Source organism: Ammospiza nelsoni, chromosome 8, assembly GCF_027579445.1.
Source record: "Ammospiza nelsoni isolate bAmmNel1 chromosome 8, bAmmNel1.pri, whole genome shotgun sequence".
Classification (NCBI taxonomy): domain Eukaryota; kingdom Metazoa; phylum Chordata; class Aves; order Passeriformes; family Passerellidae; genus Ammospiza; species Ammospiza nelsoni.
Genome location: NC_080640.1, coordinates 18,403,615 through 18,425,361, shown reverse-complemented (window position 1 = coordinate 18,425,361; position 21,747 = coordinate 18,403,615). Strand labels below are relative to the sequence as shown.

At 44.1% G+C, this 21,747-nt stretch overlaps 1 protein-coding gene across 1 annotated transcript; it reads right to left on the bottom strand.

The window, feature by feature from the left end:
* Positions 1-7,343: 7,343 nt before the first annotated feature.
* Positions 7,344-20,029, bottom strand: ANXA8L1 (annexin A8 like 1). Its single transcript, XM_059476904.1, has 13 exons — positions 19,881-20,029; positions 19,723-19,769; positions 16,438-16,528; positions 16,080-16,174; positions 14,861-14,974; positions 14,040-14,130; positions 13,356-13,435; positions 12,681-12,740; positions 12,092-12,185; positions 10,416-10,511; positions 10,112-10,170; positions 9,131-9,253; positions 7,344-7,717 (listed from the first exon to the last, which is right to left on the bottom strand). The coding sequence occupies exons 2-13, from the start codon at positions 19,741-19,743 to the stop codon at positions 7,661-7,663; spliced, it is 981 nt and encodes a 326-aa protein (XP_059332887.1). The 5' UTR covers positions 19,744-19,769; positions 19,881-20,029; the 3' UTR covers positions 7,344-7,660.
* Between the last annotated feature and the right edge of the window lie 1,718 nt (positions 20,030-21,747).

Here is a 21,747-nt window from a genome sequence, read left to right as displayed (position 1 = left end):
CTGCCTGTGGCAGAGGACATGTTGTGGGGCAGCTCAGAGTCACCACTATTCCCAGTGGCCAGTTCTGGCACTTGCTTTTTTAAGCATGAGCAATCACCATTCCTGACATGTGCTGCCCTCCTGCTCTTGTTTTACCAGCAAGATTGTTTGGGGCGTGTGATCAGAACATTCAGGAAAAATCCCTCCAACTACTGTTCCAGAATTTCCCAGGAGAACTGTTCAGGTGCACACACTGCTGAGGACACCTGCCCCTTGCCTGTTGACTGGAAGAACATCAGTGATGGGAAGGATCCATACAGGGACTTCATATCAAGGGTCTTGGGGGGATCCCATACATTCAGGGCACTGTTGCTTCAACCTAGTTTGCCACTGTTCACTGCTTTGTGCCACTGAGATGTGAGACAGCAAAGTTTCTTCCATAGGATGCAAGCAGGAAATTGAGATTTTGATGAAGTTTCTACTCTTTCTGCACCAAAGCCCATCAATGTCTCAGGCTGGTTTTCACCTTTCATGGGCAATAAAGTAATTTGCTCATAACAAACAGCTGCTCATCTGAAAGAGGACTGGCGTGAATCATAGAGGAGGCATGAATCAAAGAGGACTGGCATGAAAAGCTCATGCTCATTTCTGAACACTGCATTATGCCCTGATTAATTGGCAGTGGCTTATGGCTCTATCAATAGGACACACTCCCTGGAAGAGTGACACATTTCCGAGAAATCCTCAACAGACCCAAACATGCATTATTGATGAGCTAGGAGAAAATCATCTGGGTATTTTTACAAACCCAAGCTTTAAATCAGTTTTGCTGAAAGGCCTGTCAGTCTTTTTGATTATGTTTCTCTCTAAAATAAATTTCCCCTGAGGCCAAATCTTTAGTTATGGCACAAGCCTGCAGCTCAGGAGCCCTGTACTCCCTCCTTGGTTCTGTGTCAGATTTGTGGTGCCCACAGCACTGCGGAGATTAATTTTAGCTCTGTGCCCAGAGTGATGACTCTTTAAGGGGTCTCACCAAAAAATGAAAAGCATTCAACTGCTGCCAACCATCTTGGCTGTCCAGTAGTGCTCCCTCATCCCTGCAGGATTTGCAGACCTACTTTGGAGAACTTTTCCATCTTCTCCTGTTTCCTGCAGGGGTATTATCTGTGCTTGCGAGGATTCAATTAATGCCATTGATGTGGAATGTTGTTCCATTCATCACTGGCCACAGCATCTAATGAATAGGATAATCTAATTCTTCCCAAATAAATATGACACCAAATTAAAAGGGTTCATAAACAGCCTCCAAAACAAGTGAGTTTGTTTCAATTTATTGCCTTTTAAATTGCACTGGATCCCTCAAGTACCAACCTAGCTATAAACAAACCAGTGACTGAGTTTGAGAGTTTATTATCACTAATGTTTGCCTTTATTTATACTAGATTTGAGTGTTAGTATTAGCTGGAGAACAGCAAAAGGAAGGTCATCCAAATGCCACAGTTTTTAGCCACAATTTTCCTAAACTAGTGAGAGAGCTTTAAGGAACAATGTATTCTAGACAATAATTTTTGCTGTGTTTACTGTCACTGAAACATTCAACAAAGTAGTTATGACCTATCATTAGAACCATGCAAAAAGTTCACCAGGAAACCAGAAAAAAGTTGCAATGCCTAGTGGCTGATGTAAAAAGGCACTACTCACCCTATCCTCCACCAAAACCCAAAGCCACAGTTCTAAGTTTTTGTCTGATATAATTTTAGGAGCCAGCTGCTAGAAAATATATTACATATGTAAAGACAGATGATCTTGTCAAATTCTTGTCTGAAGGTAGCCTGGTTTTCAGTATCCTGCCTTCTCTGACCAGTGGTAGGGACCTTTAAAGGACATCCAGTCCAGCCCCCTTGCAATGAGCAGGGACATCTTCTACCAGATCAGGTTGCTCAGAGCCCCATCCAACCTGAATGTTCCCAGGGAGGGGACATCCAGCACCTCTCTGGGCAACGTGTGCTGCTGTTTCAGTTCTGGCAAGGCCAGAAATGGACATCAGCTGTAGCTGTATTTTTCCTATTTCTTGTTTGAACCTTTGGGGATCTGTTTAAACTCAGACCCCCAACATTGATCTCTTCTGTTAGAGAAGATTGCTAGTGACATTTAAAGCAATGACTCTCCCCTCCTTTTTGAAAAACATCAGCCTTTTTTTTGGCTAAAATAACAAGGGACCTTTCAGCTCAGTGGCTAAACTGAGGAACTGAGGGGAAAACTGTGGTTCTCTGGCTTCAACTAAAACAGAAATTCAGGAGATATTTCAGAAAGTAAAAACTATGTTCTCAGGCAAACTGAATATTAAAATTTTCCCCTCCAAAATGTCATGTTTAAGCTTCTGATTAATGAAACCTTTCAATAATTGTTTTTCAGCTTGAATCAGCTTTAAAAATAAAGTTGCCATTTTAAAATCAATAGATGTAAATGTTGACTTTCATTTCCCCCTGTTTTTCTGCCTGACATCAATTTATAAGATCAGTTAAATTTCATTTAGGTCCACCAAATGCTTTTCTTTTCTGTGAATATAGTACTGCCAATAATATTTTGCCTAGTTATTCTATGCTTCCCTAGACCATTGCTACACATGACTCAGTTCCTGTTTGTACTCTAATTCAATTTGAGAGCTCACTGCCATCTATAATTCCAAAGAGCATTTTCAGCTGAAATCCTAAATTGAATTACAAATTCATATTGCATTGCTCACTATTTATTAATAATATTGTGCCTACAACATATCCTGTTTTTCATTACCACAGAAAGAACAGAACTGGTTCCTCTGTGTGATCCAGAGCTATTTATTTCTCCAAATGTTAAGTTCCTGCATGTACAGAACCTACAGACATCTGTGTTTCTTTTGTAATAAGTACTTTTATCTAGCCAGGAATGCAGAAAAGGTTTCTCAGGACTATACTCGGATGTATCATATAACTTCTATATCACAGAAAATTATCACCATAAGTATTTATTTGCAACTAGAAGAATGCAAAGTATTATGGGATGAAGTCCCTGTGAACTTTGAACTCCCATACAGTGACACTCTTAATTGCTGGGCACACACCTTTCAGTCAGAAATGCCAACTCTGAGCCTCCAATAAGTCCAAGGCATGATACCAACACACCATGGCTGACTGAGATTTGTAACAGGAAATGTTGGGGAAACAGAAACACAGCTTGAACAAGCAATACTTCCAAACAGAGCCCAGGTCCTCAGGATTGGCTCCTTCTGTCTTCTCAAAGGATAGTCACGTACAAACCCCAAATTATTAATTCTTTTCTGCAGCCTAACATAAAGTTTTTAGTGAACAACAAAAACTACTGGCAATTTCTTGGAATGTCAGAGATGAGTTCTTTGGGTTCAAATATATGACATCAGAAGACTGAACAATAATTACTTGCAAGGCCAGTAATGTTTGCATTGAGGAGAGAGATGGGAATTGGAGTGACCTTGTTTGCATGTGGTCTGAGGAGAAGAGCTTTCTGCACTGTGTCAAACAAAACATCTCTTGGTGCTGCAGCATCCCAGGCATGAGGATGTTCTGCAGTTATTGACTAAACAAGTGAAGAGTCTTTGGAGTCAGCTCAGGCATTTGGGCTCAGGGCAGAAGATGAAGGAAAGACTGACAGGTCTTTGGCATACTCCCATCTCAGCATCTTACAGATTGCTATCTTCCCAGCAAAGGAGATTCCACACAGTAATCCCTGAGGAAGGTGTATATTTTATGATCAGATGGCCACCAGGCTGCTTCAGGATAGCCAGCCAATGAGCCATGACACCAGGACACTTCATTATCCCATCTGGATATCTGTGGCAAGCAGTATTTAAAAACTGCATTTTACATTAACACATCAACATTAATTTACCATTAATTTATTAATTTAAGAATAAATAATAACCAGCAGTTTCCATTCAGGAGGGCTCCCATCTGCCCAGCAGTGAGGGTGCTCTGCCCTTGAGCCTCCCTTCAGCCCACCCCAGAAAAAACCATAGCCATGGTTTGATAGCCATCCCTGGTATCACAGCCCACCTTCCCTTCCCGGGCCTCACACTGTGCTGGGTTTTGGCCACCCCACCGTCAGCTCCCAGAGAAGGGCTGGCAGGGCCGGGCAGCCTGAAGATGCCCCAGAGTCAGCCCCGGTGCCTCAGGCAAGGCTCCGGCCCGGCCCCAGCCCCTCCCAGCAGCCAGGGCTCCCTCTGCGTGCTGCTGAGCAAACCGCAGGAAAAAAGGAAGACTGAACATCCTTCTCAGATTATTTCCTGCCCTTGAAACACTTTCCTTAACATGAGGAGATGGTAAAGAGATCTCCCACTCGGCCTGACTAAGGTATCTGCTATTCACATCTTCCATTTCCTGACAGGAACAATGTTCTTTTAACCCCAGTTTGAACATTTAAACATTTTTTATCCAAAAATTACTCCAAACTGTTGCAAAATAGAAATACAAGTGAAGCCAAACCAATCCAATCTTCTCTCCAGAAGTCACAGTGATGACACACCTCTTAAGAAGCAGGGCCTTTGCTTGCCTTTGTTGGCCTCCTGGGCTTCAGGTCATATCTGCTCTGGGTTTCTGGGAGAATTGAGTAAAACTAAATGAGGTCAGTTTTCTCTGGAACAGAAACTCTCAGGGGTTAAACATGAAGTATGTGCTTTAGCATCCTGTCTGGAACAGACTCCTGTTAGTTTTCCACGTCTCAGGAGCAGAGCTAACAGTTGGAGACAGCCATCCCTAGGCACACCTGGGTGTGAGTTGAGCTATGTACCCACACCCCCGAGGCTGCAGCACAGTCCTGCTGTGTGTGCTGTGTGCTGTGTGCTGTCCCCCTGTCTGTGGACACAGGGCAGCCACCCAGGGAACACAGCAGGGTGGCATTAGTGCTGTCCCTGGACACTCCCTGCACATGGGTCTTTCTGGAGCACAGGAGGAAGAAAAAGGCTGAAAACAGGCAGCAGAAAGCCTGCACCAGTCCTGAGCATTTTTTACATTGCCCCTGTTACTTTTTCCTTGCCAAGCTTTTATCTTGGTTTTTGTGCAATAAAATCATGTTAATAAAACTGTGAGTGAATAGAAAGGCCCTAAGTCAATATTTGCACTTAGAAAAGACTGGTTAGAACAGCTTAGGAATTGATCCTGATTTATTAAAGCACCTGTTCACCCAGGGAACATTTTAGCAGCAATCAATATGTAATTAAATCTTCATTGATGTTTTACAATTGTTTTGTTTCCCAGCAATTACAGTGATAGAATCAGCTTCCCCTGGTTGTTCCTCTTTCCAGCTTTACTACTGATCTCCTGTGAGCATTCTGGCAACTCACTTTACATCTCCCAGGCTGTTATTAATAAATTGGGATCACAATCACAGTGAAACAGCTCTAATCCACACCCACTGTGCTAAGCACAGGCCAAGAAGAAAAGCCAACCTCTGACCTGAGTAGCGTGCTAACAATAACAACAACGGGAGCTCTGGGGCAATATAAACACAAATGTTTGAGTGAAATCATCACACAACTCTGAACTAAAACACACTTCAAGAGCTGAGCTTTCATTAGGCTTTCCTAGTCAGAGTTTAGGTCCCTCAAAGCTGGGATTGCTTTTCACTTGCTGCCTGTCCAGCTCCAGGAAACAGAGATGTTGTGGGTGCAGCAGGGTAAGTCACTCCTGTTTCCTGCTCAGGCAGGCACAAAGTCCCATCTGGGCTTTCCAAGTTAATACCCCTCACACACCAGAATGGGTCATGCCTTCAGTAAAACCTCCTGGCACGGCTCTGGCCGGAGCAGTGCCTCGCTGCAGAGCCCGTGGCGGGGGCTGCGGGCTGAAAGCCCTGGGATGGCCGCAAGGGACAGGGAGCACAGCCCTGCGGAACGGGACAAGGGCAAATCCCGCCCGCTCCTCCTGGCTCCCCGGAGGCCGTGCCCGGGCTGCTCCGGGATGCTCGGGCTGCTCTGGAATGCTCGGGAAGCCCGGGGATGCTCGGAGTACCCCGGGATGGCCTGGGATGCTCGGAAAGCCCCGGGATGCCCAGGGTGCCCCGGGATGCTCGGGCTGCCCCGGGATGCCCGGGATGCCCAGGCTGCCCCGGGATACTTGGGAAACCCCGGGGTACCCCGGGATGCCCGGGTGCCCGGTGGTGCCGCCGCGGGGCTTGCGCAGGCGGTCCCCAGCAGATGGGGGGGTAAGCGCGGCTTTCACCGCGGCCGCAGCTCCCGCCGACACTCGCAAGTCCCAACAGGCTCAAAAACCCCAAACCAAAGCGAAACCCCCAAACTGACACCCCATCATTGGTGTCAATTAGAACAAGTGACTGCAAAAAACCAAGTGAGAACAGCAGAAGGGACATGCGAGTCCCCGTCCCTTGGTGCCCACAGCTGGCCCATGTCCCTCAAAAACTGGGAGAAGAACCCCCCACCTTGATGCTCAGCCAGAGACCAGGCAAGAAACTGGGATATCACTGAAAAGACAATCACTTAAAGGGGCGAGGACTGAAACCTCCTCCTCTCCGTGTTCACTTGAGGTGTGTTGATACCCTGATTCAGGACTCTTGTCCGTGTCCTGGACTCACCAAGACCTTTGGAACTTGCCACTCGCATGGCACTGACTCCTGATAATCTCAGCAGTGCAAGGAAGGGAGCATTCCTCAGCCAAAAAGTTCACTCACTGGATCAGAAAAGCTCCTTTACTGAACATATTTACTGAAAGCCTTTTTGTAACTACATATTTAAAGGACTGGTTTAGGTGTGGAGAACCAATGGTCAAGGCAGACCCAAACTTCTCAGAGTGTTCTCTCTCCACATCTGGGGCTTCACTCAGGCCCCTGGTGGTGCAGTCATGGGGGTTGGAGGCAATTTTGGAGGGAGTCCACTGACTGCTGAGAAGTTGCTGTGACACTAGAAGCAGAAACAGGTCTGCTCCCATGGGCAGGGTACCCTGTATTCACCAAAACCAAATCATCCACGCCAGTTTTGATTGGTCTGACATTGATGTGGGGACCTGAACTTGCTGCTCTTCCCCAACAGACAAGCAAGAAGGAAATTAGGCACAGAGCCTTCAACTTTCACATGCTTGCAGCAGCCAACTTGGCTCTGCCATTCACTGCTCCTTGGGGAGGTCCCTGTGAAGATATCTAGATAAGGCTGCCAAACTACTGCCTCTGGCACTAAGTTCTCTGTTCTGACCCGTGTCCTAAATCCTCATTAATATCTGGGACTCCTTCCAGACCCATCCTTCAAGCATCCAACAGCCCTGCTCTACCAGCTGGTCCTGGTGAAATCAGCATGTCTTCAGGGCATCCCAAGCTTTGTAGGGTTGTTCAGACTTGTGAAAGAGCTATAGAGGATTTAAAAGAACCTTTAATTCCATGTCAAGTGCCATCCTTCACCATAGGTTAAAATACAAAGAAAACTTCAAAGAAGAAAATGGAAACAAGAAATTAACATTCCCCCCTGTGCTTGGGAAGTGGATAGCATTCAGTGTGTAATGAGCATCCACATCCCTCAGAGAGCTTTGGAAATCTCAGCCATTAATTTGATCTTCTTTTCACCCCCACTTGGATCAATGGAAAGATTTTCTACAAGTACATTTTCAGACCCTTGTTCACTGTTAATCTTCTCTCTGTATCCTTTTCAACATCTTCCTCCTAGAGTCTGTCAGTCACTGCCACAGAGATTCATCAAGGCTGTCTTGTAATCGCCGCTGGTGTCCTCCTGACAGGAGAAAACATTAAAATATAGGTGAGTTGGGAAGAGTAGGGAAGTTCTTCTGCACGCTCCAAGTGCTGACGGTGTCAGTCTGTGGAATATGCCCACACAGGAAAAGGACTTTGGAAAGAGCAAGTCAGACCTCAGCAGAGCTGCTGCCAGCTGACACACCATCAAAAGCGAACGGAGAAATGGGGCTTGTAGCTACCACCTGAAATAACATTAACCAAGCCAAATTTTTCCTTTGGAATGCAGGTGAGCAATTGATCAAGGTTCTGTCCCACAGAGCAGCGCAAAGTCAGCACAAATGACACCAAGCAAACCTGTTGTGTTCAGATTCTTTGTCCCTGGGTATTTATGTAGAACCTCTTCCCTACAGGAAGGGAAAAGGCAGTTATGTTATATAGTTAGCCCTGACACATGGCATTTTTAAAAAGCCAAAAATGTGGTCATTTTGGTCTAGAAGCACTACACAAAATATTCACTAGGTAAAGAAAATTTCCTCCCTTTGAATGCTTTGTGGTGACAGGTGTAAATCTAGTTCCACTTCTCAGAAGGAATGAATATTCTGTACAGACCCTTGAAGGCTGATCATTAATCAACATGACAGACACTGACAGTGTCAATTATAAGAAGGGCCCTTCATTACAGACCCAGACTTCCCATAGGGACTGCTGAGGACAGGGCTTTTGTGCCATTTGCACAGGGGCAAAGGAATGTCCCAAAGTCCTGGGGACAAATGGTAAAAAACAGCATTTCAGCACTAACAGGGGAGGCACATTCACTCAGAGCTGAAACTCAAATGCTACAATAAGCCTTAACAAGGTTCAGTTTCTGAACTGGTCTCATCACAGTGTAGACAAGGCTTTCACCTGGGATAAGGCAGCAAAACCCCTTCAAACAAGAGACAAGGAAAAGGAAAAGGAAAAGGAAAAGGAAAAGGAAAAGGAAAAGGAAAAGGAAAAGGAAAAGGAAAAGGAAAAGGAAAAGGAAAAGGAAAAGCATTATTTTGATGCATATGGATGGCACTGGCTTGAGGTAGTTAAGTGTGGCAGAGAGAGAGAGGAGAAAATGGCACAGCTGTGTGGGATAGGTATAACAGCAATGATTAATTTAAGTTAGATTCATCTAGAACAGTCATGCAGTGCATAGATACAGAGACTGGTCCATGAAAATCCTAGTGCAGTGTCTCCTTGGGTTTGCTTTGTCCAAGTCCTTACAGAGAGCATATGGTCTGACTCACCTTTCAGACACAGGTGTCTCTCAAGGACATGGCTTTTAACAGGCCTAGTGAAGGAGAGACATGACCATAGCAAAAATAAGCTTGTTACTGCAAACAACCATGGAAGCATCCCACAGTGCTGGAAAGATTAGGAATACATGCAATGACTGAGAACATCATACCAAGATTCTGCTTACCGAAATCATAGTGGAGAGAGGCTTTCCTGCAATGCGCTGGAATTCAGGCTTGATAAGATTTAGGTCAACTTCACTTCGAGAAACAAGCACCCTTATCAGAGTCCCATCATCGGTGCCAGCCCCCTGGAAGAACAGATACAGCAGTCTGTGATGCTACTGGCTGTTCAAGGGATAAGCTGTACAAACTAGTCCAGGGCAGGAGGAGTCAGCTTTCAAACACCACTGGGCACCTCTCCTGTGGAACATCTGCATCTCTTTCTGGAGGGCCCACCCCCACACCCCTCCCAGGGGCCACTGCCAACACCACAAACCCACCATGGAGGTGTGCACAAGTTTTGCACATGTCAAATGCAAAAGCAAACACGCTACAGAGATGGGAGCTGGCACTAAATACAGACTGTCCCTCTGCAGAATCACCCAGGCACTGTTTGGCTTTAGCCAATATTGTTTAATCACTCACAGGAAAATTAAAATTATATGGATAACAAAACTGTAATCTCAGCTTTCCAAAAGGTTTGGAGAGCTGACATCTTGTACATATCAGTTAAGTATTACAGGGACACAGTCTGCAAATACCTTATGTGTCCCCATTTGAAAATCTCATTTTATACTGCCATTGAGAGAATTGCTTCCTAAAAAGAAAATACTGTGTTCCAGTCTATTTAAATGGAAGGCAAGTCTTCACCATAAACAACCTCCCAGAAAAGCCTCTTTTGTCTGTGTTCCAGAAAGTGAGGCTGGGCTCCCTGCAGGCTCTTAAGCCAGAAAAGCCAGACTCCCTTGTTATCTTGAGTTTAAAGGGTACTGTTCTACTCAAGGTGTTTGAAAGGATTCTGCTATTACTTGCAGAATATCTTGCAACAATTGCACTAAACATGCTGAATTTCACCAAAACCTTGGCTCTTCTACTTTGAATTGGTGGAAGTCAGGTTACAAGTTAAGTCTGTATGAAAACCAGTGTGTTGCAATGGAGAGTCTTACCTTTAAAGCATTGTACAGCCTCTCTGCAAAGTAGCAACGGATGTTCCTGGTGCATTTCACTAGGCATACAAAAAAGCTCAGTAAGAATCAATGGTAATTCCAGCCCAGGGCAGGAGGTGACTGAGATCCTTCAGGCTTCCCATTAATTCACGGTGCTCCTGGAATCTGAGTTTATCTCATCCAGGAGGTACTCCTTACTTCATACCAGACACCTTTATAAAGCAGATCTGTCTAATATAAGTCAATTACTGCAGAATAAAAGGCAGCAGACTCTGACAGAGCAAAGGGAAAGGTTGCCACTTACCAATAGCCAGCATGGCATCCTCAAGTGAACCACGAGTTTCACTCTTGATAGAGTCTTCTATGCTCTTACCAGCCAGCTTCTGGTATTCTTCAAACACTGTTTGAAACACAAAGAACTTATATTTTTTACCAAGTAACCCTCAAGGCCTTTTGTGTACAATATTTACAGGCATTGCTTGTGTGGCAATATAAACACACAAATCCTGCAAAAGCAATGGCCACATTTGCACCAGATTCAGGAGGTTTTAGTCAACATCAGTAATCAGCCACAAAGATGGATGTTAACATTTACAAAAAGCCAAAGCATTCATGGTTCTTAATTCCCTGTGCAGTTCACAGCCAATGGACTTTAAAATTATGACAAAACCATTTGGGGAAACTTATTATTTTAACCACAATTTAAAATAAAAACAACTGAGAAAAGATGAGCAAAATACAGGCGCAGATTCCAAGATATTTGAGTTCCTACAGTAACAAACACTCAGCAACAAGGTCATTGCTTGCCTTATACACTTTGGATACTCCAAGGCTCAGAAACACTGATATCTGTTTTTACTCCTAGCTTTCTAGGACTAACAAAGAAGGAAAACTGCTGTGTAATGCAATAGACATCTTAAGAAACTTTGCTCAGCACTCGATATCATCAACACTCAAGACACTTTGGGGAAATGGAATACAGAATAGACAGATGGATACAAACTTCTCAACTCAAACTACTCTTTCTATTAAAAACAAATTTTAAAAACTGCAATAATTACACTGAGATCTTAATGACAAATAGGTACAGAAGAAATTGCTTAGTGCCACAGTAGGTTCAAAAGACTGGTTGCATTATCACAACGAGATTAAATTCAATTCTTAAAGACAGATACAGACAAATACTATAGTGACCACCTATTTTTGTTTTGTTTATTTTTTAAGTGACCTTGAGAGATTGAATTTGAAACACAAGGGGGAGCTGGCTTCCAGGGCATAGAAACAGCTGAAGAGGACCTCAGCTCAGAAAAAGCTCAGGCATATCGAGTTTATCTTCGGCTAAATTTATCAGTTTTAGGTCCACCTGATTCACACAGTACTTGATATGTTTAGATTCAGCCAACATAACAAAATCTGTTATGCCTGAAAAGCATTGAGAAGACAAGGTTTGGTCTCTGCTGCATGGACAGTGGCGAGCTGAGGTCTCAGCTGGAGCAGGGCTTGTGTCCTCCCTCCCAGCAGCCTCTGATGCCCTCAAAAGGACCTGGGGCAGAAGTGCAGGCTGCACCCTGTCATTCTCCAGCACCGAGTAACCAGCTACTTTTTCAGTGATTTTTTTCCCCCCAGAGGAACCCACATCCAAGGGGATGTGTGTGTTCAGCACATGATCCTACTTAATTAGGGCAGGACTCAGTCACTCTCTTCTTGAATTTGTAAAAACAGCCACCCAGTTATCATCACTGTATAGGGACCCCTGGAAAAACCACTTGATTTTCAGCAGAACTAAATCTTCATAACCTTTCTCAAAATCTGATGGCAGCTTTTGGTTACTGGGTGACCAGGGATTAGAAAACAGGCTCAGGTACTTATTTCTGACCACCCATGTCTCTCATCTATAGCCTCTCCTCTTCTTGTCTAGGGTGATTTGTGATTTTGGAGGCTTGGGGATGTAGTGATGGCAATGTGGGCTCTGCTCCATACCTTTCATTAGGTGTGTGGCACTCCTTTTGCACAGGATGGTGATGAACTGGATCTCATCAGTGCCCCGAATCTTCTCTCCAGCAGCATAGAGAGCCTGGAATTAGCACACAGGTATTAGTGAGCTGTTCTCTGTGTGCAGCTGCTAAAGGAACAGAGTTTGGCTGAAGGCTGGGATAAAGGGAGTAACCCAAACTTCTGGTTCACTGTGTGAACCAGACTCTAGAAGGGCAGGTTATGAAAAGCTTTCTGTCTTCCAGACAAATGGAACATCCACTGTCTCCATCCTTTCTACCCCTCCTGCAGCAGCTGGAACAGCCAACAATTCACTTGAGGTTTTCTCCCTTTTCTCTGCTCTTCCACTCCACCATAGCCATATCAAAAGCAGATGAACCAAAGCCCAGGCCTCATCACCCCTCTTTGGAAAGGCAGAGCTCAGCAGTGCAGGCAAAATTGAGAAAACCCCAAGTTACTTAAAGATAACCCCACCCCAAATTATTGTGACTCCAACCCTCTGCTGACACTGAAGCACTCTGAAGTTCAAGAAGGTGGGAATGCAGGCATATCTGTGATCTCAGGTATTTGAGAGTACCTCTGCATCCTGAAGAGCCAGGGCTGTGTCCACATAGAGGGTGGCATTGTCCCTCTCACCCTATGAGCAGAAAAAGAAGGGTAACAATTATGTCTCATGAAGATTTTTCCATAAATAAGGATCAGAGCATTCATTCTGATCAAAGATCAATTATCCTCTCAGTTATCTATTCCTGCAGAGTACTCAAGCAGTAATATTTCAGACAGTATGAATGCTAACTCCGTCACTGAAAGGCGCTGAAATCAGTCATATGAAGCAGAGTAAAAAATTGTTCAGTTATTCTGCTACCAGGCAGGAAAATTCCAAAAATGTGGTAGGGTAACAGCACTCAGGCACTGAGGGCACAGGTCCTGGAAAAGTGGTGAATCCTAGTGGAGCGGTACTGTTTTTTAAGACCCTTGCAGAGTACAGTGGCTTTACACACAGGTGAAAGTGAGGTGTCTCTGCAGGAGAGCTGGCTGTGAGTTCCCAGCTCTCTTACTGCTGCCGAGGGAGAGAGATTTCCCTGCTTCAGTCACATCACAGCTGAAACAGATCCAGTCCAAGTGACATGGTGGTCTCTGCACTTTATCTGGTGATCATGACTGTACTGGCTCTCCTATTGCATGTCTTCTCCAGAAAAGAAGAGAGAAATGTGAAGACCTTTATATCCTCATTTCTCTTCTCAAGCATTACCTGAAGAAGGCAAACCAGAATCTGCTCCAAGTAGCCGCTCGTTTCCGATTTTATGTCTTGCTCCAGATCAGAACCGTATGCTACCCAAGGGAAAGAGAAGGACAAGGGAAGGGTTTGTTATTTATTTAGGTCATACAGTCAGGACATTGCCAGTAACCCAAGCCCACACCATAGCCTGACACTGGGCAAGAGGGTCATCAAGGGAAAAAACAGGTCTGAGAGCAGCTCACACCCTGTGTGATGCCCAGGTCAGCATTTGCATCCAGCTGAGTGACTAGCTCCCCTGATGTCTAAGCACTAAACCCAGAGCTAATTTTAGAGGTATAGCTGAAGGGATGAACAAGATTAAATATTTACAAATACATATTTGATAAATTCCCATGTATTTAATGGAGAGAAATGCCAAGTGCACAACTATCATTTTGTCTATGTTCTGACAGTACTCTGTACCTAAATGGAACGAAATTTGTAATTTGCTGACCCTTGGCTGCAGATGGATGAAGACCTAGAAAGGGATTTTCAAATTCTCTCAACATAGCCATGTTCTGTTTGCCAGCTGAAAGCAGAGTTTATTGCTTTAAGAGTTAAATGCTTTTAGAAAAGCCATTTTCTTGCTGACAGTGCTAGCTGGCAACGCCTGCCTGTTGAGCTCTGACCACAGAAATCTGAGCCCCGGGCACTTACCTTCTTTGTACGCCTTGATTATCTCCTTGATCTGCGCTTTTGTCCGAGATGCCAGGATCTCTATGATAACACTTTCTCTTGTTCCCACGCCCTATAATAGAAAACGGTGGAGAAATAAAGGTGGAGACAGGCATCTAGTCATGGAAATGATTTACTGCTAGACAAGTATGGTGAAGGGAGGAGTTGGATGGCAGCAAAGTCAGGCTGAGCTGTAAGAAACCATCGTGATGAAAGCTGGAGATACAAAACACATTTGGGTTGCACACTGTTTCTTTTACCAAGGTGCCTAATTTGTAAAGGATGACTTTATGTAACCCTACATTTCCTCAGTGCTTTTCTGGTGTCAGATCTTCGACAATAGACGGCATTAAGGGAATGCAGGGAGACCAGTCCTTAGTAGTCAGTCCTTCTTCATACCATTTTAACAGACCACTCTGTATCTGAAACTTGTAAAGATACATTATCAATAGGTAGGATCCCAGCCGACCCCAGCCTGGCCCTTGCACCACCACTCCTTGATTCCTGAAAGGTTTCAGGGCTCAGCTGGGACATCAGGGCAGCAGGTTTGGGTGTGAATTCAGTTTTGTTGTTGCCTTCCCAGGCTCTTTGAGTCACTTATGTATAGAAACTTCCATATAGTCATAAATATTTAAGCAGCATTTTCCCCCAGAACACTAATAGTACAATTAAGTATTTCTCAAAGGCTACTGCTAATAACAAACTTAACCATGCAACAGTCCAGTTATTAACACTTGCACAAGTGCAGGAAATTAGCAGTGTATTTGTGCTACTACTTAAATATCAGCATGCAACATGCTTACCTTCATGGCATCATACAGTTCCTTGGCATCATACTTGAATGGGGGGTACATGAGAGCTACAATGAGCCTCTCAAAGTTGCCACTCAATTCAGACTTCAGGCTTTCAATCAGATCCTGCCAAAAGTGCATCATCACATGGTTACATAAACAGACCCACAGGATCATTGTGCTGCACATGCTGCTTCCATCCCCATGTCCCAAGTAATGAAGCTGAATGACAGCATTGCTGATAGTTGATTAAAAAAGGTCCTGAGACTGAAAAAGGCACCTAACTCCAAAATGGGGTTTGTCAAGGTGCTTACACATTCCCTGTTTTCTTGATATTTGGGCTTTCTCAATAATTAATCCTGCAGCAAATCTTGCTCCATCCTGCTTAACTCACAGAGCAGAACCAGGTAGCTGAAGGCCTTGCACTGAGCAAGGGTGTAGCTACAGAGAAATTCCCAAAACTGCATCTAAACTTGCACCCAGGACATCTGCAGAATCAGGACTGCAGTCTGCTTGAAGATACACTTCAAACTTCCCTCTGACTATAGTGCAAGTTTTCCTCTCTCTGTTGAATGACTCTTCCTGTTTTAGTGGGATGCAAGGGCTCTATTTAATCATTGTTCCATACCCACCACCCCCATATTTGCTTCCCTTTCTTAGGCTTTTGCATGGCAGTCTCCTTTCCAGCAAGGCTCACAGTAAGGCTGAAGGTATACAGTCTGCTGGTGAAAAGATTTTCCCAATAAAAGTAAGATTTAAAAAGAAGAAACAAAGAGAAACAAAGGAAAACATAGTTGTCGATAACCATGGAATTTCTAAACAAGTGTAATTAAATAAGTCTTTAAATTGAACTTTTTTGACATTTAAAAAGGCCTGAAACAAACCAATATTTTACTCAACGTGTCACTTAGATGGGTATCAATTTTTGTTACAGCTTCAAATCAATAAGAAGCTTCACTCACTTCAAATTAAGACTGATTTTAAAAAAGTATTTCTGGTCAAAATGCATTTTTAAAAAAATTGAATTTTTAGGAGAAAAACATTTTTTTCCTGGCCAAACATTAATTTTACGAATTAATCACAGGCCTTATAATTAGATATTAGCCTACTTATTTGCAGAAGACCTGCATATAGTTTGCATCATGCTTTCAGAAAGAAGTGTACGCCCATTTACTACATCCTGCATGCAGTAAACCAGTGATTGAATAATATGGCATTGTTTTAGAAGAACCTTTCCAAACTGTGCTTTGAAGGATTTGGCAATCTCTTGACGCTGCACATTGCTCCTCTTGGTTAAGACATCAATTATAGCTTGTTCATCAGTCCCTGTGGAAAGCAACAATAAATCATAAATACAGTGCACAAAATAAGCTGAGACTGGTCCAAAATCCCAATCTGAATATTCAGACAACCTTGTCTTGTTCACTGCCTCTGTGTAGAAGTTTAAGTACATACCATGGAAACTTTAATATTAGTTTTTCACAGTAAAAAAGAGGTGATATCTCTGGATGCAAATTTTCTAAGGAATTGATTTCAACTTAGCAATTATAAGAACATAGAATTTACATATGTGGTTGGAGTCAACTCACCCAGCCCTTTCATGGCGTTGTACAGAGTCTGAGCATCAGGTGCAGCATTAAAATGTAAAGTACCTGCCACAGACCTGCCCTCTGCTTCACTCTGAAAGAAGAAGAAAAATAAACAACTTTCCACCACTGCTTTTCATCAACTGGAGAAAAAGTATTTGAAAAGTACATTAATGACATTTATAGCCTACACATGGTGAAGTCACAGAAAATAGGAGAGACTGGCCAGAAGTTTCTCAGCAGAGCAAAAAGAGAACACAAGTTTCTCTCCAAAGAGAGCGCAAGTTTCCTGTTCCCACCTGCCTGTACCAGCCTTTGCTGGCAGGAACAGGAAGTGCAAAGCATGGCTGACAGTGCTGCAAGCATTGTGAGGTCAGGCAGAGTGGCAGAAAAAGCACAGACTGGACTTTCCTATTCACCCCTTAATTACAGTCCTTCACAGCATGGATGCTGCTGTCCCATACTGCATTTCTCAGTGGGTTGGTGCAGGGTAGCTTTTTGAGAGCTTTTTGAATTCCTGAAATTGTCATGTTCTCACAGACCATTTTCTTCAGCAGCTGCTGCTGCACTTCTGCACAGCTGGTTTCAAGAAGAGAGCATCTCCACTGGAAGAATTTGGGGCAAAAGACTACTTTGAAGGAAGAGATCCATCTGGAGGAATGCAGGTTTGATGTTCTTCCCTGTACCAAGAATCAGATACAACTACACCAGAATCCTCCTAACAAACCCCTGAGGTGCTGACAGTATCAGTCCCAGGGCATAAAAGACACACTGAGACTTACTTTAGTCACCACAAGGTAGTAGGGCCATCAACTAGAACACAGGCAAAATTTAACAAAGCTGGTAGTCAAGGAACTGGCTTGAAAATATTGTCATATCCATCACAAACTGGTCCTGTCAATAGGGGGAGTATGTGGGTGGGTAGGCATGAGGAGTCATCATCACTTTATTACAATAATAAACACAATTTTCTCCTTCCCAGAAACAAGGATATTTAAGTCGGAAACTACCATATTCTCATAAATTTGCCTTTAGATGCAGGGTTAATATTAAACTAACGGTATCAGTATTTATCAGTATGAGCTGATAAATATTTTAATGGGGATGGCTTCACAGTGAGATAAAAGAGATCAGAGATTATGGATCAGAAGGAAGCATTAGGGTTGTCCCACATGACTTACGTAACATGGACCACCAAGGGCTGCCCATCAGCCTCCTGCTACGATGCAAATCCCTTCTGCTCTTACTTCCCATGTGAAAGAGAACCAGTGGATACAGCTGGCACCTTTGCATGGAGCAGTGACAGTGAGGAGTATTGAGAGAGGCAGAATGTTCAGCAACCAGCAAGACTTGGAAAAGTTTGCTTCACAGCTAGCACAGAGACACCCCTGCAGCACCCCGCCTTGCTCCCAGCAGAAAGAGTAGCTGTGAAGCAAATGGTGTCAACAGGAAACTTCACAAGAGATGCAGCTTTGAATCCCAATGGTCACCGAGCGGCAAGTATAAGGCTGAGGAGAAGCTGTCACTGCAGAAAACAGCAGTGACAGAGCAGGGGGCACTGCCACCTCCAACAGTTTGTCATTGGCTTAGAAGAATTTGAGCTGCTTTTCAAGTGCTCCTTTTCTAGCCCTCTGCCAAGGTGGCAAGCACCACCACAGCTTCCCTGGGCAGTGGGTTAGACCCATCCATCTGAGTCTGCTTTGAATAGGATGGCCAATCCTCTCCAGCTGCATGCAAGGGCCCTGTGAAGAAACCCCCAAACATTCTGGACCCAAGCCTGGTGACTCAGTGAAAGAGGGAGTACAAAGCTGAGCTTTCATTTGGAGGCAGTGGAAACAAATTAAACAATGATCTTTTTTGGTACGAATTCCGATAAACAGTTACGGCCCTTCCTGGCTGAGTAGCACATTTGTGACTCACTCCTGCACCTCATTCTCTGTGCACATAGCTGTTGCAGCATAAGTACAATTGCACCAGCTTTTCAGAGAATCCCTGCTCACTTTCGTCTTGTTTCCCAGATGAATTAATCCTACAACTCCCTAAGTGATACTGTGAAAAGTTTTATCTATGAATGAAAGGAAGAAGGAATAAAAGTTTTACTACCAAAATATTTTCAAACCTAAATGATAGACTCTTTTTAAAAAACTGGAATCTGGGGACAGGTTGGGTTACTGTTTGCATTTTGTTCAGTCAATATTTTCTGAGAAAGTTTCACATTTTTTCATTCCTTCTGCTTTTGAACTGTATTTTTTAATGAAGGGTTTAGAAAACAAAAAATTTTCCCCATCCTTCTTTGGACCTCTCATTTTCTTCTCATGCCTCCACCCCCTACAACACCAACTGGTACTGGATCATTGGAGTATAAGAGTTTTTCTCCTTCTTTTCTTGCTCTAATTTACAAATTATTTCCAGCTTGGGGGTAGAAGAGAATAGGTAATCCAAAAAGAAAAAAAATGAAATGAGAGCTAGTCCAAGCTCAAGATAAACATCTATTTTATTATACCAAACTTCCAAAGGAAATAGGGAGACAGAGAAAACTCAGAAGGAAGATTACAATTTGAATCTTTCTGGGGAAAAAAATATTTTGAGACCCGGGAGTAAACCTGGCCTCCCACAGAGGCTGATGGGGGAGCTGGCACATCACCAAGGCTACCTGCTGCCTGGTCTGAGCCAGACCCCAGGTGCTGCCTCAGCACAGCCCATGAACTTCTCCCCATCCTGCCACATTCCTCTGAGAGCCACAAGCATTTACAAGAGAACATACACAGCATTTCTGGCTCCTGGCAAAGAGACAGGCTGTTCAAGACACATTATTGTTGCAATATTAAAAACCCACCCAAGACAGACATTGTGGCTTGACCATATCTTCCTCTGTGACCACAGCCTGCCAGCACAACAGGGGACCAAAAATGGGGACAGGCCAGCGCCCTGAACTCACTGCCACAGGACAAGGGAGCAGGCAGGAGCCCACAGCTTCAGCTGAGTAACTTTGCTGTTGCATGGTACCATCTCCATGAACACAGGGACACAGACACCCCCTGCACCTCTCTCAGCTAAGGGTACAGATAGGATCTGCTCCTCCTCCTACAGCCAGCAGCCATATCAACACCCTCCTTCATCAATGTTTTTGAAGTGCTGAATGCTAATATACAGCCAGAAAAACAGTAAAAAGGTCTTGCTGATTTTTAAAGGAAACTGTTCATTCCCACACAGTGCCTGATACAACTTGTAAGTTACCTTATTACAGTGCCAAAAACCCCTCAGAGTATCAGTATATCCTCTACTTACCCAGGCCTTCCACCATGCCATTGCGGTCTCAGTAGTGTTACCTGGCTCTGTCGGCAAAGAAAACCACACATATCACACCTCAAAGTTTGGGAATCTGAGATTTGAAGGGAGGCATAGGGAGGAGAGGAAGAAACAAAAGCTCTTTTCAATAAACTCACCACAAGAAAAATGGAATAACTGTACTCCTCTGGAGGCTCGTTCCCTCTGGAAGCCGCAGAATGTAACTGGCCTCTCGGGCACACGCAGGTATAAAGCATCCTTATCTACAAATTCCACAGGGCAACACCCTCCCACATGGCTCAACCTGTTTTCCATGTATGAGCTCACAGGGAGAGTTCAAGTTGCTTAATAAACGAGGCTTCCCTTGTGAGGAGTCCTAAATTCAACCTTGTTGACTCATTGTAATTTTTCCACTGCTTCTCCCAATACACGTCCTTCCCTGCTAACATTTTGGCCTCTGGCACAGATACAACATACAAATTACAACCAGGTAATTTCTCAGCATGAAAGAGACTAGATGAATTCAGCTATAACTGAACAAGCCATTCCCTATTACAGACTCTTTGTATCTCTGCTAATGTGGAACACTGCCAAACAGGACTCTAGAAACATAACATACCTTCCTCTACCTCCCTTCAAAATCTTACTTTAAAAAACTCAAAGCCAAATAACCAAAAAATTTCCAAACCAAACAAACCACATACCCAGCCAAACTCCACATCATCCATGTCCTATACCTTACAGTGGAGCTCCATAAAGCATCAGATTGTACAGACACTTAGGAGGTCCCAAATCCCACACCTAGACTTCCATAGCATGAGTCACAAACATTCTCTAGGGTAATGTGGGACCAACACATCTAAGGCTAACAAGTTTGAGTAATGACTACCCCAGCTAAGTGTCATAGGGCTTGCAGTAGCTGCTGCGACACGTTAAAGTTTAGGAGCTGAGTGCAAAACTTCTCCTTTTTCAGAAGAAAAAGAACTGAGTTGAACAGCTTCTCATATTTGGTGAAATGTTTCTATGAAGTCATCTGAAATACCTTATGGTTGTAGCAATATTTTCCTGTCTAGACTGTTGTCAGAATCTCCCTATGCCAGCATTTATTTATTTATTTGCAGTGGAAAGCTGCCCTGCTGGAAGCATTCCCACAGCTGTATGTTAACACTTGCTATATAGGAGCTTTGTGCCCTCCACATTTACAGGCTCACGTGGGATGCTGGGTAAACACCAAACTATGGGCCTCTCTTATTTCCCTCCCACACACTGCTATTTCACTTAACTCAGCAAGGCCCCTGATGGCCTGGGAAGTTGCCCTGGCTATTCCCAAGAGAATGAGCTGGGCCAGCCTCCAACACATCCATCATATGGCGAGGGCAAGTTGGGAAGGAGAAACGGCATCGCCCTTGGTATAACAAACATGCTGCTGGGTCTGCACTGGCTTTGCTCCCACTCACATGTGAGAGGCAGGTTGATCACAGCACAGAGCAAGGAGAGCTCATGAGTGGTCCTTCAGCCCTCCTCCTCCTGGGGTGGCAAAGTGCCTTTGCTCACAGGGTGCATCTGCTTCTTCTGGATGCCAGTATCTGCTGCCTACACACACATTTCCCTCTGTCGGGATAGAACTGGTCAGCTTGCCATGGAGATCAGCTTTCTTGAGGACTCTAAGGACAAAGAAGCCCTTCTAGGCAGAAAATCACAGAGTTACAGCAAGCAGCCATAGGGCACAGAGGGCAGCAGAGACCAAACCAGACAGCAAATGGGAAAAAGTCTGAGGGGTCATTCTGGCCATCATAAACTAAAAAGGCTGTGAAGGGACAAACCAGGGGATTTTAATGCATAGAAACACTGGCCACATTTTACTCAATATGGACAGGCTAGGAAAGGTCTGGTGAACCTGAAATGTGCTGCAAGACCCAGAGCAAGACTGCACAGACTTAATATAGACCAGAGCAGTCAGCACTTGCAGGCTAGTGGAGCAGAGGGCAGACCAGTATCCCTTTTGCTTGTGCAAATATAGTTACC